This window comes from Ochotona princeps, chromosome 17 (genome assembly GCF_030435755.1).
Source record: "Ochotona princeps isolate mOchPri1 chromosome 17, mOchPri1.hap1, whole genome shotgun sequence".
NCBI lineage: Eukaryota > Metazoa > Chordata > Mammalia > Lagomorpha > Ochotonidae > Ochotona > Ochotona princeps.
The window spans coordinates 1,908,052-1,924,990 of record NC_080848.1 but is presented as its reverse complement, the minus strand read 5'-3'; the positions used below and the strand labels follow the sequence as shown (position 1 = coordinate 1,924,990).

Below are 16,939 nucleotides of genomic sequence, written 5' to 3'. Positions count from 1 at the left end.
GCTTCCCAAGAGGCCCCCAGGCCCTCCCTGAACTTGACTCCAGGGAGCCCCGAGAACCCAGAAACCATGATGTGACTGTGTGCACACAGGCGCACCCCCCAGCCATGGCCACAGCAGCTGTCCACTAACAGGAAGGCCAACACCCACAGCCCTGTGTATGGGTTTCCCGGCGTCACAGTGGGGCCAGGAGCCGAGCCCCTGGAGAAAGTCGCCACCCACACCCACCTGCAATGAGGTACTCCTTCTTGCCGCCCATGTCCAGCGACACGCCGCACACGGCCGAGGAGGGGGCCGTGTAGATGAACTCGATGTCTTTGTCAGGGCCCTTGAACATCTGTAGAAACAAAGCGAAGACTGCTGGAGGCCAGCTGCCCAGCGGCCAACACCACTCCCGCCCACAACACTCCAAGACAGCCCAGCGTGGAGGAGGACCCAGGCCCGTGCCAGCCTGGCAGACTAGCGGGTGACACCACTCCTTAAGGGCGAGTCTGGGGTCTATGCTCTGCCTGATGCCCCCACACCATCCACCTCAGGGCTGCTCCTGAACTGGGGCCGGTGTCTCCCCATGAGTCCGCTGCCACACAGGGGCAGCCCCTACCGTCCCAGGAGCCCTGATGGGACGTGACCCCGTCCCTTGCGGAAGGGGGCTCCGACTGGCCTCAGAGGGCTTCCTTTCCTTAAGGGCACTCTGGGAGGGGCCTCAGTCCTGTTTTCCCAGTCTCCACGAGCACACCCAGGTGGGGCAAGTTCATCTGTGATGCCGTGACTGTGACCGAGCAGCTCCACTCCACCCACACCCACACCCACACGCAACATCCTCTCTGCCCCTTTCGCAACCCCAGATGAGGTCATGGCACAGCCCTCTACTTCCTGTTTCCTGCCTCCCCACGGGGTCAGGGCCTTCCATGGTCCACCCCTCCCGACGACGACACTCTAACACCGTGCCACGACTGCTCCGTGGTAGGAGCCGCCCGCTGCCCTGGGCTGGGCTGGTCCTCTGGCCAGTTTCGTCAGCCGCCCCCTCGCGGGGCAGCCCCCGGCACCCTGCCCCAGCTGGACACGGGCGGGCGGCTCACCTTGATCTGCTTGATCTCATACTGGATCCTCTTGATGGGATTGCCGTAGATGTCATTCCCAGAGTCCACCTCCTTCTCACTGACCGCTTTGGCCCTGATCACTGCAACACAGAAGACACGCAGTGGAGACACTTCTGGAAAGATCCTCCCGGCTCCAAGGTGGGGGTGGGCGTTCAGGCCTGCAGGAGGAGCTGGAGAGGCCTGACCAAGAGCCTCCCATGGCTCATGTGCTGACCAGCCACTGTGTGGGGCAGGCAGCCAGAACACAGAGCTCCACCCAACCGAGTGGGCTACCACCTGCTCACCAGGTCGGGGAGCCCCCCAGCCTGGGCCTCTCAGCAAACAAGCTCCTTGAGAGGGGCTGTCTCAAGGCCCGGGGCTCTGTGTCCTCAAGCGCCCACACGTGACTTCATGCAGTACCTCTCAGTACCAGGCGCACGACAGGGATGGAGCCTGGATGTGGCAAGACGGGGCACGGACGGACCCACGACACGCACCCCGTCGCAGCTGTGGCTGGAAGAACGGAAGGGCAGACGCCAGTGAAGGAGCCCACAGCAGCAGAGACGAGCAGGTGACGAAGGATCTGCAACGTTCTGGAGCACAAGGCTTTCCACTGGCAATTATGCCGACTGCATGTGCCACCCCTGGGGCCCTGACTGTGCGGGGTCAGCGCTTCGTGCTGTTACTCAGGCCGGGCCCTCCCCCTGGGTCAGGCTGGTGGCACGGCCTGTCTTAATGGCTTTTAAAAAGCTTTGTTCTGCAACATTCCGGAGGCACTGGGTCACAAGCAAGTGTCCCGCGGGCGTCGGGAGGAGCAGGTGGTGCCAGGTGCCAAGGAGCTTCTCTCCTTGCCCGCCGGCACCCAGCTCAGATATCCAGCACTCCATCACCTAGACTCCAGCCTTGCCCGCAGCCCCCGCTGAGCCCAGGCCCGGGTCCCACTCGCCCGCAGCCCCCCACTGAGCCCAGGCCCGGGTCCCACTCGCCCGCAGCCCCCGCTGAGCCCAGGCCCGGGTCCCACTCGCCCGCAGCCCCCGGCTGAGCCCAGGCCCGGGTCCCACTCGCCCGCAGCCCCCGCTGAGCCCAGGCCCGGGTCCCACTCGCCCGCAGCCCCCGCTGAGCCCAGGCCCGGGTCCCACTCGCCCGCAGCCCCCGGCTGAGCCCAGGCCCGGGTCCCACTCGCCCGCAGCCCCCCGCGGAGCCCAGGCCCGGGTCCCACTCGCCCGCAGCCCCCCGCGGAGCCCAGGCCCGGGTCCCACTCGCCCGCAGCCCCCGCTGAGCCCAGGCCCGGGTCCCACTCGCCTGCAGCCCCCCGCGGAGCCCAGGCCCACTCCCTTCCTCTGTTGAGCTGAGGCATGAGTGGCCCAAGTTCCGATCCTTATCCCACATGCGGGTGGCGCAGGGATGTTTCTGGGGTTGGTGCCCCCTAACCCCGAGAACCAAGGGCTTTGCGTCCACACAGAAGGTCCCCACCCACCCCCATCTCCGGATTAATCCTGCCATGAACGTGTTCTTCCTGTAGCCAGGGAAGCAACCCCCAAAGAAGCCAACAGAGCTCCTTGGAAACAAGTTTTAGAAGCAGCCATGACCCGGAGCTTGCCACTAGATTCTACACATTAGGGACCAGAAAGCAAGTCCAAGGTGCATGGCTGCCCTCACCCCGAACGCCCTGAGGGTCCCCGGGCAGGTCAGACACCTTCCTTTGCCAAGGTGGTGAAGGTACAGAGCCCGCGGCCAACTCAGAACAGAGGCAGCCTTGGGCCCAAGGGCCGGGGTGATCAGGACTCAGGGTTGCCTGGTCACATCACAAGGTGCCCGATACACAGCATGTTCTTCAGGACGATGGAAGGCAGCAGTGCAGGGCAGCTTGGGGTGCTGTGGGCCACGTACCTAGTCCTTGGTGAGCACACTGTATAGATGCCCTCCCCCACCCGCAGCACCCCAGATTCTGACTCGTCCCAGGGTCACAGTGGCAACCTTTCCTTTCTTTTAAAAATTTATTTATTTTATTCGAAAGACAGATAGACAGAGGGGAGAGACAGACAGGAAGATCTTCCATCTGCTGATTCATTCCCCAAGTGGCCACAATGGCCGAAGCTGAGCTGATCCGAAGCCAGGAGCCAGGAGCCTCTCCCAGGTCTCCCACGCGGACACAGGGTCCCAAGGCTTTGGGCTGTCCTCTCCTGCTTTCCCAGGCCACAAGCAGGGAGCTAGATGGGAAGTGGGGAGGCTGGGATTATAACCGGCGCTCATATGGGATCCCAGTGTGTGCAAGGCGAGGACTTTAGCCACTAGGCTACCATGCCAGACCTGAAAACTTTCCTGTTTTGAATGGTTGGAAAAGTATTAACTGGCTGGATCAGTGTCGTGCCTCAGTGGGTTACACCGCCTGCGATGCCCGCGTCTCTGAGTGCAAACCAGAGACCACCGCTCCACGTCCCATCCAGCCCCCCGCTAAACACTGGGGAAGCAGCAGGGGACAGCCCAGGCGCTTGGGAGACCCAGAAGCAACTCCTGGCTCCTGGCTTCAGGCTGGGCCAGCTAGGATCACTGCAGCCTTTGCGGGGGGACCAGCCAGTGGGAGAGCTGCATCTCTCCCTCTCTGTAATCCTGCCTTCCGGTCTGCTTAGTCAAGGGTTCTGGATAAATCTGTAGGGTCAAGACTGGAAGCTAAGGGCATGTGAGCACCACACATAGGCACCTGGCTTGGTGCCAGATGCCAGCCCCCTGCTGACAGACCCTGGGGAGCAACGGTCCATCTTAGATACCGGGGTCCCTGACCCCACATGGCAGACCTGGGTAGCACCCAGCCCGGGTTCCAGGCAGCCGAGGGGTAAACTAGGCCATGGGGGCTTTCTTTATCCGTTTCTCTCTCCCATAAACAAAATTTGAAAAACAAAAGTAACACAATTAACTGGCACTGGGACCAGCACCGAAGCAGTATGGGTAAAGCTGCCCTCTGCCAGAATCCCAAGTGGGCACTGCTTAGTGTCCCAGCTGCTCCGCTTCCAACCCAGCTCCCCGCCAACAACCGGGAAAGCAGCCCCCTGCGCCCAGGTGGGGGATCCAGACGAGGCGCCTGGCTTCGGCCTGCCCCAGCAGCGGCGGGTATAGCCATCTGGGGACGGAAGATCCCCTAACTGGCCAATAAACAAGTAAGTTTTAGGATGTAGAAGGGCGCTTGCAGGGAGAAGGGGGGCATAGGCAGCCCTCATTTCCAACTCTGCCACCCAACCCCGGGTCTCAGCTCAGACTCTTCCGGCTTTCCATCCTGGGTGGGAACCTCCTCCCTGAATTTACAAAAGGAGAGAGGAAGTGGGGTGCAGGGCAGGCAAAGCAGCAGCAGGCAGCACCCCTCTGCGGGCCTAGAGGGGCGCACCTCTGTCCTGGCAGACACCCCCGCACCTGCTCCAGGAGGTCCTGCCTGGGAGAGGCTCCTGTGACACAGCTGGCCTTGCAGGGTGACCTGTCCCTCCGTGCAGGCGGGAGGCCAGGCCATGGGTAGGCGGAGGGCAGGCCACAGGCGGGAGGCCAGGGCAGGCAGAGGGCAGGCCACGGGTGGGAGGGCAGGCCACGGGTGGGAGGGCAGGGCAGGCAGAGGGCAGGCCACGGCTAGGAGGGCAGGCCACGGGTGGGAGGGCAGGCCAGGCAGAGGGCAGGGCAGACAGAGGGCAGGCCACAGGTGGGAGGGCAGACCACGGCTAGGAGGGCAGGGCAGGCGGAGGGCAGGCCACAGGTGGGAGGGCAGACCACGGCTAGGAGGGCAGGGCAGGCGGAGGGCAGGCCACAGGTGGGAGGGCAGACCACGGCTAGGAGGGCAGGCCACAGGTGGGAGGGCAGGGCAGGCCACGGGTGGGAGGGCAGGCCACAGGCGGGCAGGAGGGCAAGGCAGAGGGTTCCCCTGAAGCAACCCCCAGACCCTCCTGGTGGACCCGAGGCCCACCCCAGGTTAGAGGGATGGATGGAAAGAAACCAAAGAATTTGGTGGGGGTGGGGTTAAAGCCAGGGAGTCCACACCTGTTGGCTGAGCAGGCCAGGCTCAGAGGGTGTCCACGCCCCAGGGCCCTGATGGAGATTCTGCTTTGTGCCCCCAGATTTCAGCCTCTCCCTAAGCAGACCTAGTGTTGTTTTTCTTCCCTTCCACTGTTCACACACCATCTGGGTTTGAGATCAAGGGTGACCCACTGCAGACGCTGGCTACTGGAAGGCAGCCGTGGACCACATTCAAAGCACACGCAACCACATGGCCCAGCCGCACCCCTCGGCCCAGGGCCATGTGAAGTCACTTCCCCCCGGCCAGGGCCCCTGCACAAACAGCCAGAGTCGGCTCAGCCAGAACGGGACCAGGACGGGCTGAGAGGTGGGGGGCAGGGGGAGGGCTAGAAGTTGGGCTGTGCTGCATGTGGCTGCCTGGGAAGAGGCAGCAGAGGCCAGACTGGCCACAGCTGCCCAGGACTGCAGGCAGCGAGGTGCCCAGGAAGGGGCTGCTAGAAACAGGGTCCCTGCTTGGAGTGCAGCCCCCACACGCTGTGTTGGCAGCAGATCCCCCGTGACTAAACCCTGCTCCCAGCTCCCACACACGGGCCTGGTTGCCCTGGGCTGACCGGGACAGCTCCCATTGGGCACTCACAGACCGTGGCCCCTAGGGCCGCCCCAGAGGAACTTGCGGAAGGCAACCAGCAGCAGCTGCTGCGTGGAGGGTCACAGGTACCAGCTCTGCAGGGGGCCTGGCAGCTCCCAGATGCGTGTGCACAAACGCATGTGCAACGCCGCTCTGGCTGCGTACACCTGTCCTGGCCCCTGGCAGAGCACAACAGCCATCCCAGGGAGGAACCTGCAGGCTCCGAGCTGTGCTGGGTGCCCCTGGCCCACTCAGAAACACGAGGTCCCACGTCTGTAGAGCTGGGGAGCACCAGGAACCCTGCCACCCTGCCCTCACGTGACAGCCAGCAACATCCTGACATCCTGCTTCTGCTGTGGGCCACAAGGACGACTTGGCCAAGGTCAGTTGACCTTTGCATTCTGGTCTGGCCAGTGGACCTGGGGTGTCTCTACCCCAGCCACCCACAAAACCCTCTGGAAGGGGAGGGGTGGTCCATTCACCTGCCCACAGCAGGCAGGGACAAGGGTCCACAAAGCCCCTTGTGTGAGCCTTGTGACAGCCAGGGTCTATGGGGCCTCAGTTGTTCGTAGGTAACTGACCACCTGGGCTCACAGGGGACAGGGAAGACCACCTGGAGTCCCCCGCCCTTGAGGTGACGGCATCAGTGCAGGGGGCCAGCCCCACTTGTCAGCTCAGGCTTCCCAGGGCACGGAGCTCCTGGCCTGCCCAGCCCCTCCACGCCAGCCCCTCCAGCTCAGCGGTGGAGCAGTCTCCAAGTTCGCTCCTTTTAGGGAAATGAAGGGGAAAGGGGGCCTGTAGCAGAGTAATTAAAAACAGCCCTGCAGTGGTGGGCGGGACCTGGCTTGCCTCTCCCTCCCACCACGCCCTCTGGGGGGGTCCTCTAAAGCTCCCCTTACCCCAGAAGTCAGCCACTGCCTTTTCGGGTGTGGGGGAACCCACCATGGCGGGAAGGGCTGTATCTGTTGGGGAGGGGTCAGTTACGGCCAGCTTGGGGCTCAGGCCGGAGGAGGCACAGGTTGGCAAAGAGGCACCCGGCTCAGGGCAGGTTACTTGAGGCTGGGGGAACAGGGTTAAGAAGGGGACAGGGCACACAGCAAGATGAGGGAACACAGCCAACCCCCCACCATGAGCCTGGCACCCGTGCCGTGCCTGCCTGGCAGACTCCTGGATCCCAGTGCATCCACGTGAGCTGTGGCCACTGGGTGCCTGTCTCCATGGAGACCGCCCTCCCATCCCCATTTCCTGTTCCTCGCCTCTGAGTGCAGTACCCTCCGCATGCCTCCCTGCACCCCACCCTCCCATGCAGCCCCAGGCGACCCCGTCCCCCCTTTTTCCTCCCGCCTCCCCATCAGGGCCTCAGGCTGGGCCCTCCCTCTCACGTGCTGCTGACTCATTTGCAAAAAATGCCCAGGGCTCTGGGGAGGGCTTGCCGAGAACAGTGCGGCTTTGTGGAGGGAACTGCGGGTTGCACTTTCCCCACCAGGACCCCACGAGGAGCCAAGCGCAGCCCCTCGAGCCCCAGGCCCGGCAATGGCAGGAGCCAGGGGCAAGGTGGAGGGAGCCTGGAGGGGCTGTGGGCTGTATATCCCTTGTTTCAGGCCTGGTCAGCAGGGACAGCCCAGAGCCCTGGGACCCTCATGGCTGGGCTAAACCAGCCACTTCTCTGGGAGACACAAACAGCGTGGTGGGAGCCAGGGGCTCTGGTGGGCTCTCGGAGACCCGTGCCCACCTCCAAGGTCCTGCAGGCATGCACAGGCACACTGGCCAGCTCAGAGCTGGAAGTGTGAGGCGGCGGCCAAACCTCAGAGCAGGGGGGCCACACCTGCACCAACAGCAGCCCTCTGGTAGCTGTGCCTGCCATGCACCTGCCAGACAGTGTGGCGGGCCTTCCCCGCGCTGGCTGTCAATAGCTGACCCTGGCAGTGTGCATAGAGGATGCCATGTCCCCTTCCCTGCCCCTCACAAACTTTCTGAACGAACAAGGTGATCCGTGCAGCATCAGCTCAGCCATGGAGGCTTGCCAAGCCCGCGGACCCACAAAGCAGGGAGGGAGGTGGGCACAGGGCTCTGTCTGCAAAGGAATGGCAGGCTTGACAGCCACCGAGGGTCAGGGCCCTCCCTGGCCCCACCCATAGCGTCTGGGCCAATCTCCAAGAGCTCCCTGCCCTGCCAGGTGGTAGCACCCGCTGCTGTATGGATGAGGGTGCAGCATGAATCCAGGCTGTGGAGCCTGTCCTTCAGGGAGGGCAGAGGGAGACCAGGCAGGTGCTGGCAGGCCTGGGAAGTGTGTCTGCCTCTGTGCCCTCGTGCCCGAGATGAGGATGGTGACAGAGACATGCCACAGTGGGCATAAGTGGGCTCAGCCAGCTGAGGAGGGGCCCAGTGGGTCAGGCACAGAGTCTGTGTTACAACCACGGGTGGGGTTTTGGTCTCCTGGAAGCAGCTGCGAGGTGCCTGGAAGGGAGGCTAGGGGGTAGGCAGGGCAGTGGTCCGGCTGTGAGCAGGAGAAAAACGGAGGCACAGCTAGCCGAGACCCTCAGGCTTCTGGGGCCAGAAGGTCCCATGACACCTGACAAAGGAGTCTCCTGCATCCTACAGGGAAGTGGGGTCCTGGCGGCAGTGCCATCGCTCGCACCGTCGGCCTGGGCAAGCAGCTGGACCGCCCCACTCCAGCTTCCTCGGGGACAGAGGGGTGGTGCTGGGGGCCTGGCCTGGTTGCCAGGGGCTATGTAGGTGCAACCCCAACAGGAGAGACACAGCCTCCACCAGGGTGCGGCTCACGGGTGACCGAGGGCAAACCTACCTCGCCTGCACCACACAGCCACAGAGGCCATGCTGAAAACGCAAACTGTGACCAGCCACGCAACAACAGAGGTCCCGCTGAAAACGGGAACCGTGACCAGCCACACACCACGCATCCTGCCACGCCCCAGCTCTAACCCCAGTGATCCCACAACACACTCAAGGCCCCCCAAGCAAAGGCGATGCTACAGCTGTAGCGAGGCACCAGGCAGGTGCAGGGGACATGACAGCGCCACACCGTCTTCTGGCCTGGGAAGAGCAGCAGGCCTCCCCAGCCCTGGTGGTCCTGAGAGAGAGGAAGGGCGAGTGAGACTAGTTTACATCTGCTGGCTTACTGCACAAAAGCCCGCCAGCTGCCAGGGCTGGGTTGGGCACCAGCCAGGAGCTGGGAGCTCCACCCAGGTCTCCCCTGTGGGTGGCAGCGACCCAAGGACAAGAGCCGTCACCTGCTGCCTCCCAGGGCATGCCTCAGCAGGCAGCTGGACTGGAGGCAGAGCTGGGACTCCAACTCGGGCACACAACGTGGGATGTGTGCACTCCACCATGTGGTACACACGCTGCTCACCCACAGCCACGCCGTGTGATGGCAGGGCGGCCCTAGCCCACGGCATTCTGGGAACAGGTGCTAGGAGGTGGCCCCATTTCTCTCCCCAACCATGGGAAAGCCGCAGGAGCCACTGAGGCCCAGATGAGGGTAGGAGGCTGTTCACTGAGGCTGCGGATGAGGACGGAGGACACAGAGCCCGGTGGGACGCCGAGGCCTGCATCCAGCCTGGTACTCCAGGCAGTGGGCCTGCCAGTCATGCTACACTCACTCATGACGCATGGTACCCTAGGTGCCCCCTGGCTCTCGTGGGCACTGCTCAGTGCAGCAGCTAGAGGGTGCGCATGTTTATCCAGGAGATGCCACAGGCAGTGGTCCAAACATTCCGAAGGGATTAAAGGGACCACGAGTGGACAGCCCAGCACACTCTCCGATGCTTCCAAAAGCACTTTTTCTGGCCTGTGCTGTGGTGCCAGAATCCCATACGGCACCAGCTTGAGTCCCAGCTCTCTACTTCCAATCCAGCTCCCTGCTAATGGCCAGGGAAAGCAGTGGAGGAGGCCCAAGTGCTTGGGTTCCTGTACCCACATGGGAGACCCACAGGAAACTCCTGGCTTCAAACTGGCCCAGCTCTTGCCACTGTAGCGGGGAGTAAACCAGTGGATGGAAAACACCTCTGTCTCCTCCTCTCTCTGTAAATCTATAAAAAAAAAAAATCAAAATTCAAAAAAAGCATTGGTGCCAGTGCCCCAGATGAAGCCACAACAGCACTGGTGCCGACGACCTGCTTCCCCACATGTGTCATGGGTACAGAAGCTGGCACACTGGGCAGGCAGCTTGGAGAGCAGCCATGCAACGATGGAGGGGAACCCTGGAGGCCACAGGGTGTGCCCAGAGCTCGGGAGACGCTTCACAGCAGCTTGCTGCGACTCCAGCCAAGCACACCGGCCAAGCTGAGCAGCTGTGTGTTAACAGCACGGGCAGGAGCAGCGCCAAGACCAGCAGGTGTGTGTCTAAGCAGTGGCTGGGCCAGGAGAGGGGTGGGCACAGTGGGCAGCAGCCACTCTTGGCAGCTATCCCAGATCCTGGGCTGGGTGGTAGCCCCTCGGTCCACCGTGGCGGCATCTACACCACAAGGTAACCAAGGCGGATCTTTCCTGGGTCAGTCTCCAAGGATGGGGATCCACCATGCTTGGAGGGCATGGGGAGACGGGAGGGAGGCCCAGCAAGTGTCCTAGTCTTAGGAGCAAGCAAGCTGTGGCCGAGGACTGGCCCACCCACCACCTGCTTTGCGCAGAGTGGCTACTGGGGCCTCATCCACACCCACTCACTAGGACCCCTCTCCAAGTTCAGAGCAGTTCTCCCAGGAGAACTGCGGGTGGGAGTGGGGGGGGGGAAGCTACAGCCCGAGGTCACCTCCACCTGCCGGCCCAGGGGAACACCCCAGGCAGGTGGGCTTTCTGCTGCTCTCTCAGAAGTTTAAAGTTGTCAGAACACATTAAGAGACTAACATTGCAGCATAGCACATTGGGCTACCACCTGCAATGTTGGCAGCCCCTGGGGGGCCTGCTTCACTTCCGATCCAGCTCCCTGCTAACACACCTGGGAGAGCAGCAGAGGATGGCCCAAATGCTTGCGCCCCTGGATGCGGTCTCAGGCTGGCTCTGACACGGCCCAGCTCCAGTGTTGTACTCGTTCAGAGAGCCAGTGGACAGAAGCTCTCTCTCTCTCTAGCACTCTTTCAAATAAACACATCTTAAGAGCACATTAAGCATGACGTACTGTTAAACAACGGGTGGAGGAAGGGCTGGTCATCACTAAGATGCCTGCATCTCACAGGGCAGGGCCAGCTTGAGGTCAACCGCTCCGTTTCCCGAGAAGTCAGCAGAGGATGGCTCAAGTGCCCGGGTCCCCCCACCACACGGGAGATCTGGATGGAACGTGTGGCTCCTGGCTTCAGCGTGGCCCAGCCCTAGTGACTAGGGCCATTTGGGGAGTGAACCAATGGATGGATGTTGTCCGCTCCCTCTTCATTGCTCTGCTTTCAAGCAAATAATCTTAAATATGTTAAACAGTAGGGCTGGCATGATGGTGCAACTAGCTATTCTTCTGTCTGCAAGTACCGGCATCCCATACAGTCCCAGCTGCTCCACTTCCCATCCAGCTCCCTGCCTGTGGCCTAGGGAAGCAGCAGAGGACGGCCCAAAGCCTTGAGACCCTGCACCCGCGTGGGAGACTCAGAAGAAGCTCCTGGCCTCGGATTGGCTCGACTCCAGCCACTGTGGCCATTTGGGGAGTGAACCAGTGGATGTCTCTGTAAATCTGCCTTTCCAGTGGAAAGAAATCTTTAAAAAGAGAGAGAAATTGTATGTGTGTGTGCGTGTGTGTGTGTGTGGCGTGTTTGCTTTTTGGCTTGAACGGCTCAGTGGTTTCAGTTCTATCCCTCAGCCCACAGCTCGGCCAGCAGCTCACCAACAAATGTTATCTCTTGACACTGTGCCTGTCTGACCTTGCACGCGCCTCCATGCGGCGTTTCTCTGGCTGAATGCACCTGGCATTTCCATCTGTCCCTGGGCACAGGAAAACGGACTCAGCCGTGGGGTGCGCGAGCAGGACCCTCCTCCCAGACCCCACCCGGGTTCCCGCTTTGATGCAGGAAGCCTTCCCGATGGGACACCTGAACAAGTATCGGGGCATGGTCAGTGTCAATGGGACCTATGGGTCTCGAAGAGGACAACACGCACACACACACAGGTGCCACTCCCGGCATGGCAGAAGCCGGCGGTGTATTTGTCATGGGGCGACTCTCCCTCTAACACACCTTCTGAAACTCCTGCAAACGTTTCCTGGCTTGATCAAGAAACTGCCTGTGCAGCTTGTTCTGCTCTAGGATCTGCTGCTGAAGGTCACGGATCACCTGACCCTGCAGCTCCTCGTCCAGCACGGTGCTGTCCAGCGGGGACGGGACCCTGTATGCTTTCTCCTTGGCCGAGACCGAGCTGGGGGAGGACTTGAGGTGCGCCAGCAGCGCCCGCCTCCGCTCCCGCCTCTCCTCCTCCAGCTCTGCCATGTAGTGGATTTCCAAGCTCATGTCTGGGTGTTTGGTTTGTCCCAGCAACGCCTTCTGCCTCCTCTGCTCTGTGTCCGACTTGAGCCTCTGCCTCAGAGCTGGCCAGCCGCCGCTGTCTGTCTGTTCCGGAAGGTGCAGGTCAGCGCAGTTATCTGCTGGGGGGGCCGGTGTGGCAGGCTCCGGGTCCACCCCGGGAGCCGAGGTCTGACCCTCATCCTGCGCTGCTGCGGGCTTAGCTGTCGGGTGGGACTTGTTGGTTTGGAACAGCACAGGCAAGGACTCCCCGGCAGGCACTGCTTCAGCGGGGACAGCCCTTTTCTGTCCGGCTGGGGACCCTGGCAGCTCTGAGCAGCCCTGCTCCCCGCTGCCGGGGTCCTGGTCCACCTCACGCCTCCTGGGCTCCAGGTGCAGACTGAGGTGTTCTTTCAGCTTCTGGTTTGTCAGAAACAATGCCTCCAGGGCACACTGCAGCTCTCGCTGGCACCTGTTCTTGGCACCATGCCCGCAAGGCAACGCCTGGGGCTCAGCAGCAGCCTCGCTTTGGCAGGTGGTGTCGGCCGGGCCCAGCTGGGCGACGTCCGTGGTCTTGGTGGCCGCGCTGGGATCACGGCAGCTGCTTTCCTGGCAAGTGGAGCCCCATCCCGGCTGCCTCCGACCCTCACGAGCCAGGCCTCTCTTCCCATCTTTCTGATGCCCAAATTCACCCGCAGGGGCCAAGACCAGGTGCGGCCTCTCCCGGGCCAGGCCTTTGCTCCCTCGGGGGTCCCCCGGCCGGCGGCCGCTGCTACTCCGGTTTGCAGGCGCCCGCTGCCCTTTATTCTTCTCTGGGAGGCCTGGGGATGGGGGGCATCGCAGCTTCTCCGAGCCCAGCGGTTTCTTCTGGGACTTGGGGTGCCAGCTCCGTGGCTTGGTGGGCTTGGCTTCTCTGAGGTCGGCTTTGTGTTTCTTGGCTCTCGGGGGTCTCGGGGCTCCCCGCCAGACCGACCCCACAGCATCACCTGCATCTCCCTCCATCGGCCCTTCTGTCCCGTCCAGCAGCTGTGCCCAGTGCAGCCACTCTGGGTCCCAGGCCTGCTGGGGCGCCACATCCTGCCACAGTACCCTCAGCTCTTCAGCCAGGCGCTGCAGCTGCCAGACCCCAGCACCTCTTTCTCTGGCTGGCAGCAACGTGCGATTCTGCCACAAGGGCGAGGCATCGGCGTCACTGTCCGTGATGGGCGCAGTGGTGGCAGGGCTCGGCTGAGCAACTTGCTCCCCGTCTTCCTGCATGTGTGCGAGCTCTGTTGCCCGGGGCAGCTGGTGACAACTGGGAGTGGAAGCTTTCGCGGGCCCCGAGGGATCCAGGCTGTTTCACGGTAAACCTGCGGGGATGGAAGGACGGACAAGGCTCCCCAGGGCATCCTGACAGCGCGGGGCTTCCGTGCGGCCCGAATCCCGCCTGCAGGGTCTGTTCCACCTCCCCCTGAAGGGGACACAGCGGGCAGTGGCTGTTGAACAGTCTGTATAGGCCTTGCTGCCCAGGAGCCTCCTGGTGAGGTCTGCAGAGTGGTGCTACAGGGTGGTGGGGGAGGGATGCTGCCCGCATCCTATGATGCACAGTACAGCCCCTGGACACGGCCGCCCCGAAAATCCCACCCAAGGATGCTGGGCAAGGAAGCTACAGAAGAGCAGCCCCTGGAGGCAGATCTCAGGCAGCGGGAGGAAACTACTTAAAGGGGAGAGGAGGAAGAAAATGGGGCTGCACGGGGGTAGGGGTGTGCCAGAGTGTGCATGTGTGTGTGTGCACACGGCACGTGAGCTGGGCATGTGTGTCAGTGTGTGCACACGGCACGTGAGCTGGGCATGTGTGTCAGTGTGTGCACATGGCACGTGAGCTGGGCATGTGTGTCAGTGTGTGCACACGGCACGTGAGCTGGGCATGTGTGTCAGTGTGTGCACACGGCACGTGAGCATCTGTGCGTGCCTCTGTGTGCACACAGCACGTGAGCATCTGTATGTGTCTGTGTGCACACGGCACGTGAGCATCTGTGCGTGTCTGTGTGCACACGGCACGTGAGCATCTGTGCGTGTCTCTGTGTGCACACGGCACGTGAGCTGGGCATGTGTTTTAGTGTGTGCACACGGCACGTGAGCTGGGCATGTGTCTTAGTGTGTGCACACGGCACGTGAGCTGGGCATGTGTGTTAGTGTGTGCACACGGCACGTGAGCTGGGCATGTGTGTCAGTGTGTGCACACGGCATGTGAGCATCTGTGCGTGTCTCTGTGTGCACACGGCACGTGAGCATCTGTGTGTCTCTGTGTGCACACGGCACGTGAGCTGGGCAGGTGTCTTAGTGTGTGCACACGGCACATGAGCATCTGATTCTACATGCGTGTCTTCGTGCACATGAACACGGGCCCACATCAGGCACCTGTCACTGCCCTGTCCGATCTCTTCTACAGGGATGACCCGCGTGTTGCAGTCCTGCGCCCTTCCCATGGCCCAGGCGAGCTGCACAGGCTGCTCCCGAGCCCTCCAAGGCACCACTGCCTTCACAGTAACCCTGTGAGGTCACAGAGCTACCATCACCCCCCCACTGTACAGATGGGGGAACTGAGGCAGGGAGATACCTGGCCTGAGTCACACAGCTGGCAAACAGCAGAGACCACTCCTCTGTCCTAGGGTGGACCATAGTACCTGACCACCCCGGGCTGGACCACGGTGCCTGACCGCCCTGGCTTGCCTGCGCTGCTCTCTGCTTTAACTGAGTTCGTTGGAGGCAGGTGACTGCCCCCTGTGCCAACCAGACCATGCACAGAACCTCACTCAGAGGAGCGGTCAGCAACCTGCCCAGTCTGTCTCTCACTGTGATGTTCTGGGAATGGGGCAAGGGCTGGGGGTGGGGAACTAGGCATGACACACAGTGACTGAGAACTTGCACAAAAGTGGGGGGCGGCCGGAGAACACTAGACATTCAGGGGTCCAGCCCCTCGCCCTGGAACACAGACATCGACAGAAACCACCGATGCTTAGAAGGAAACACAAAGCACAGACCAGCAAAGAAGAAACGGGCAGGTGGCAAGTGACCGGAAATAAACCCCTGCGTTAGCACACCAGGAGTGCCGTCTCGTAACCAGGCTAGACAGAGCCGTCATTCCTCCTGCCACAACGAGTGCCAAGGTTGGCACACACCTCCCGCCAAAGCAGGGAGCCAACGACCATGACAGCACAGAGAAAGACCATGAACGCCAGCGGCCGCCGGGGAGAGGCCGACGGAGGCTACAAGGTGTGCCGGATGCCACAGGCACGGCTCCAGCCGGCACGACAGGGAAGTGACAGGTGCTGGGCAAGGAGGTGGAGGGACCGGAGGCCAGCGGGCGTGTCAGCAGGTGCGGTGGCTGGGGACACACAGCAGCCTTGGAGAGGTAGACCTGGACCGGCCACGCGACCAGGACCTCCACCCTGCATCTACATTCCTAAGAGCTGTTGCATCCAGACACACAGACAGTAGCCAGAGTGCCTGGCATCACCCCCTGGGGAGCTGGGCTCAAGCTTCCGGATGCCCAAAATCAAGATGTTCCCTCCAGCGGAACAGCTGGCCACAAGGGCGTCCAGCAGGTGCGAGGGTCCAGGTTGCCAAGCAGGACCTTGTCTGCCTCGGAAGACAGCTGGCAGGAATGCACCCCAGGTCCAGTCGCCTGCACCTGCAACCATGGGTTCACGCTTGTAGCCACAGACTCCCACCTCCCTTCTCCCTTGTGGCCTACACCCACAGCCATGAGCTCACGCCTGCCTTAACCCTCCGTGAACACCAGCGGATCCTGCAGCAGCCCTCCAGCCCCTGATGACCCTGGCCCCTGAGCCCACAGCACCCAGGGCTACACCCGCCACAGAACCACAACATGGAGCTTTCTGGAAACTCAGATAAAAACAGATGACGCCTGGACAGAGAACTCGGGAGCAGCAAGTCCAGGGAACCCACAGTCAGCTCACAGTTCTGACACACACGTGGCCTCAGGCGCTTCCAGCACAGGTCACCCTGGGAGCAGGTCACCGAGGGAGCAGGTCACCCAGGGAGCAGAGGCAGCACTGCAGGCTCCTGGGATGTTTCCCAGAGGAGACCTTTCCAAGACAGACTACTGGAGCCCTGGGCAGGACACTGGCCAAGGGACTTCGGCTGTTTTTGGGTTTCCACCACTGCCTCCTGGCAGCCTGCTGGACAGGCCAAGTCCCGGAGCTCCAAAGTCCCTCACGTCCGTCCAGGCACCTCTGATCCCAGGGTCCTCTGCCCCTCATGCCTGCTGGTCCTGCTGCCGCCCCCTCTCCGAGCCTAGGGCTGCCTTGTGCTGGCCACCACCAACCACTGTGCCAACAGGAGCCCTGCAGAAGGCAGGGGGCAGGGCACCCGTGTGGCCTCAGCACTGGGTCCCCCACAGCACCGAGCAGACACTGGGACCATTCTCTCTTTTGCACTTACTGGGCGGCTACACCCAGCATCTCCTGGGCAGGGCTCCCGGCCACATGAGACAGGAACGCGTCAGGGCCCCCAGCCAGCTCTGGGGCCCCCTCATTCCCCCATCAAAGGCCATCCCACGACGTCTGGGTGGCCGGGGCCAAGGACGCCCGGCACAGGCCCAATACAGCCTGAGGACAACGAGCATCGCAGCTAGAGGCTGCGGGAGGGGCCCAGAACTCATTGTCCAGTTCCAACCAAGAAAACCGCACCCTTGGTTGATGAGGCCAGCGCTCCGGCCCTCTCACTGGTATCAGCACCGTGAGGCTGCCCACTGGGGTGCGCCAGATGGAGCTGAGCTTAAACATCACACATGCCTCCCAGGACCC

At 62.3% G+C, this 16,939-nt stretch overlaps 1 protein-coding gene across 1 annotated transcript in view; it reads right to left on the bottom strand.

Annotated features, from left to right (window-relative positions):
* TIMP2 (TIMP metallopeptidase inhibitor 2) overlaps positions 1–16,939 on the bottom strand; it is a 34,642-nt gene that overhangs the window by 4,809 nt on the left and 12,894 nt on the right. The window contains exons 2-3 of the mRNA XM_004593030.4: positions 1,077–1,177; positions 226–334 (exon numbers count right to left, since the gene is read on the bottom strand). Of these exons, the coding sequence (XP_004593087.4) occupies positions 226–334; positions 1,077–1,177 (210 nt within the window). The remainder of the gene's footprint in view (positions 1–225; positions 335–1,076; positions 1,178–16,939) is intronic.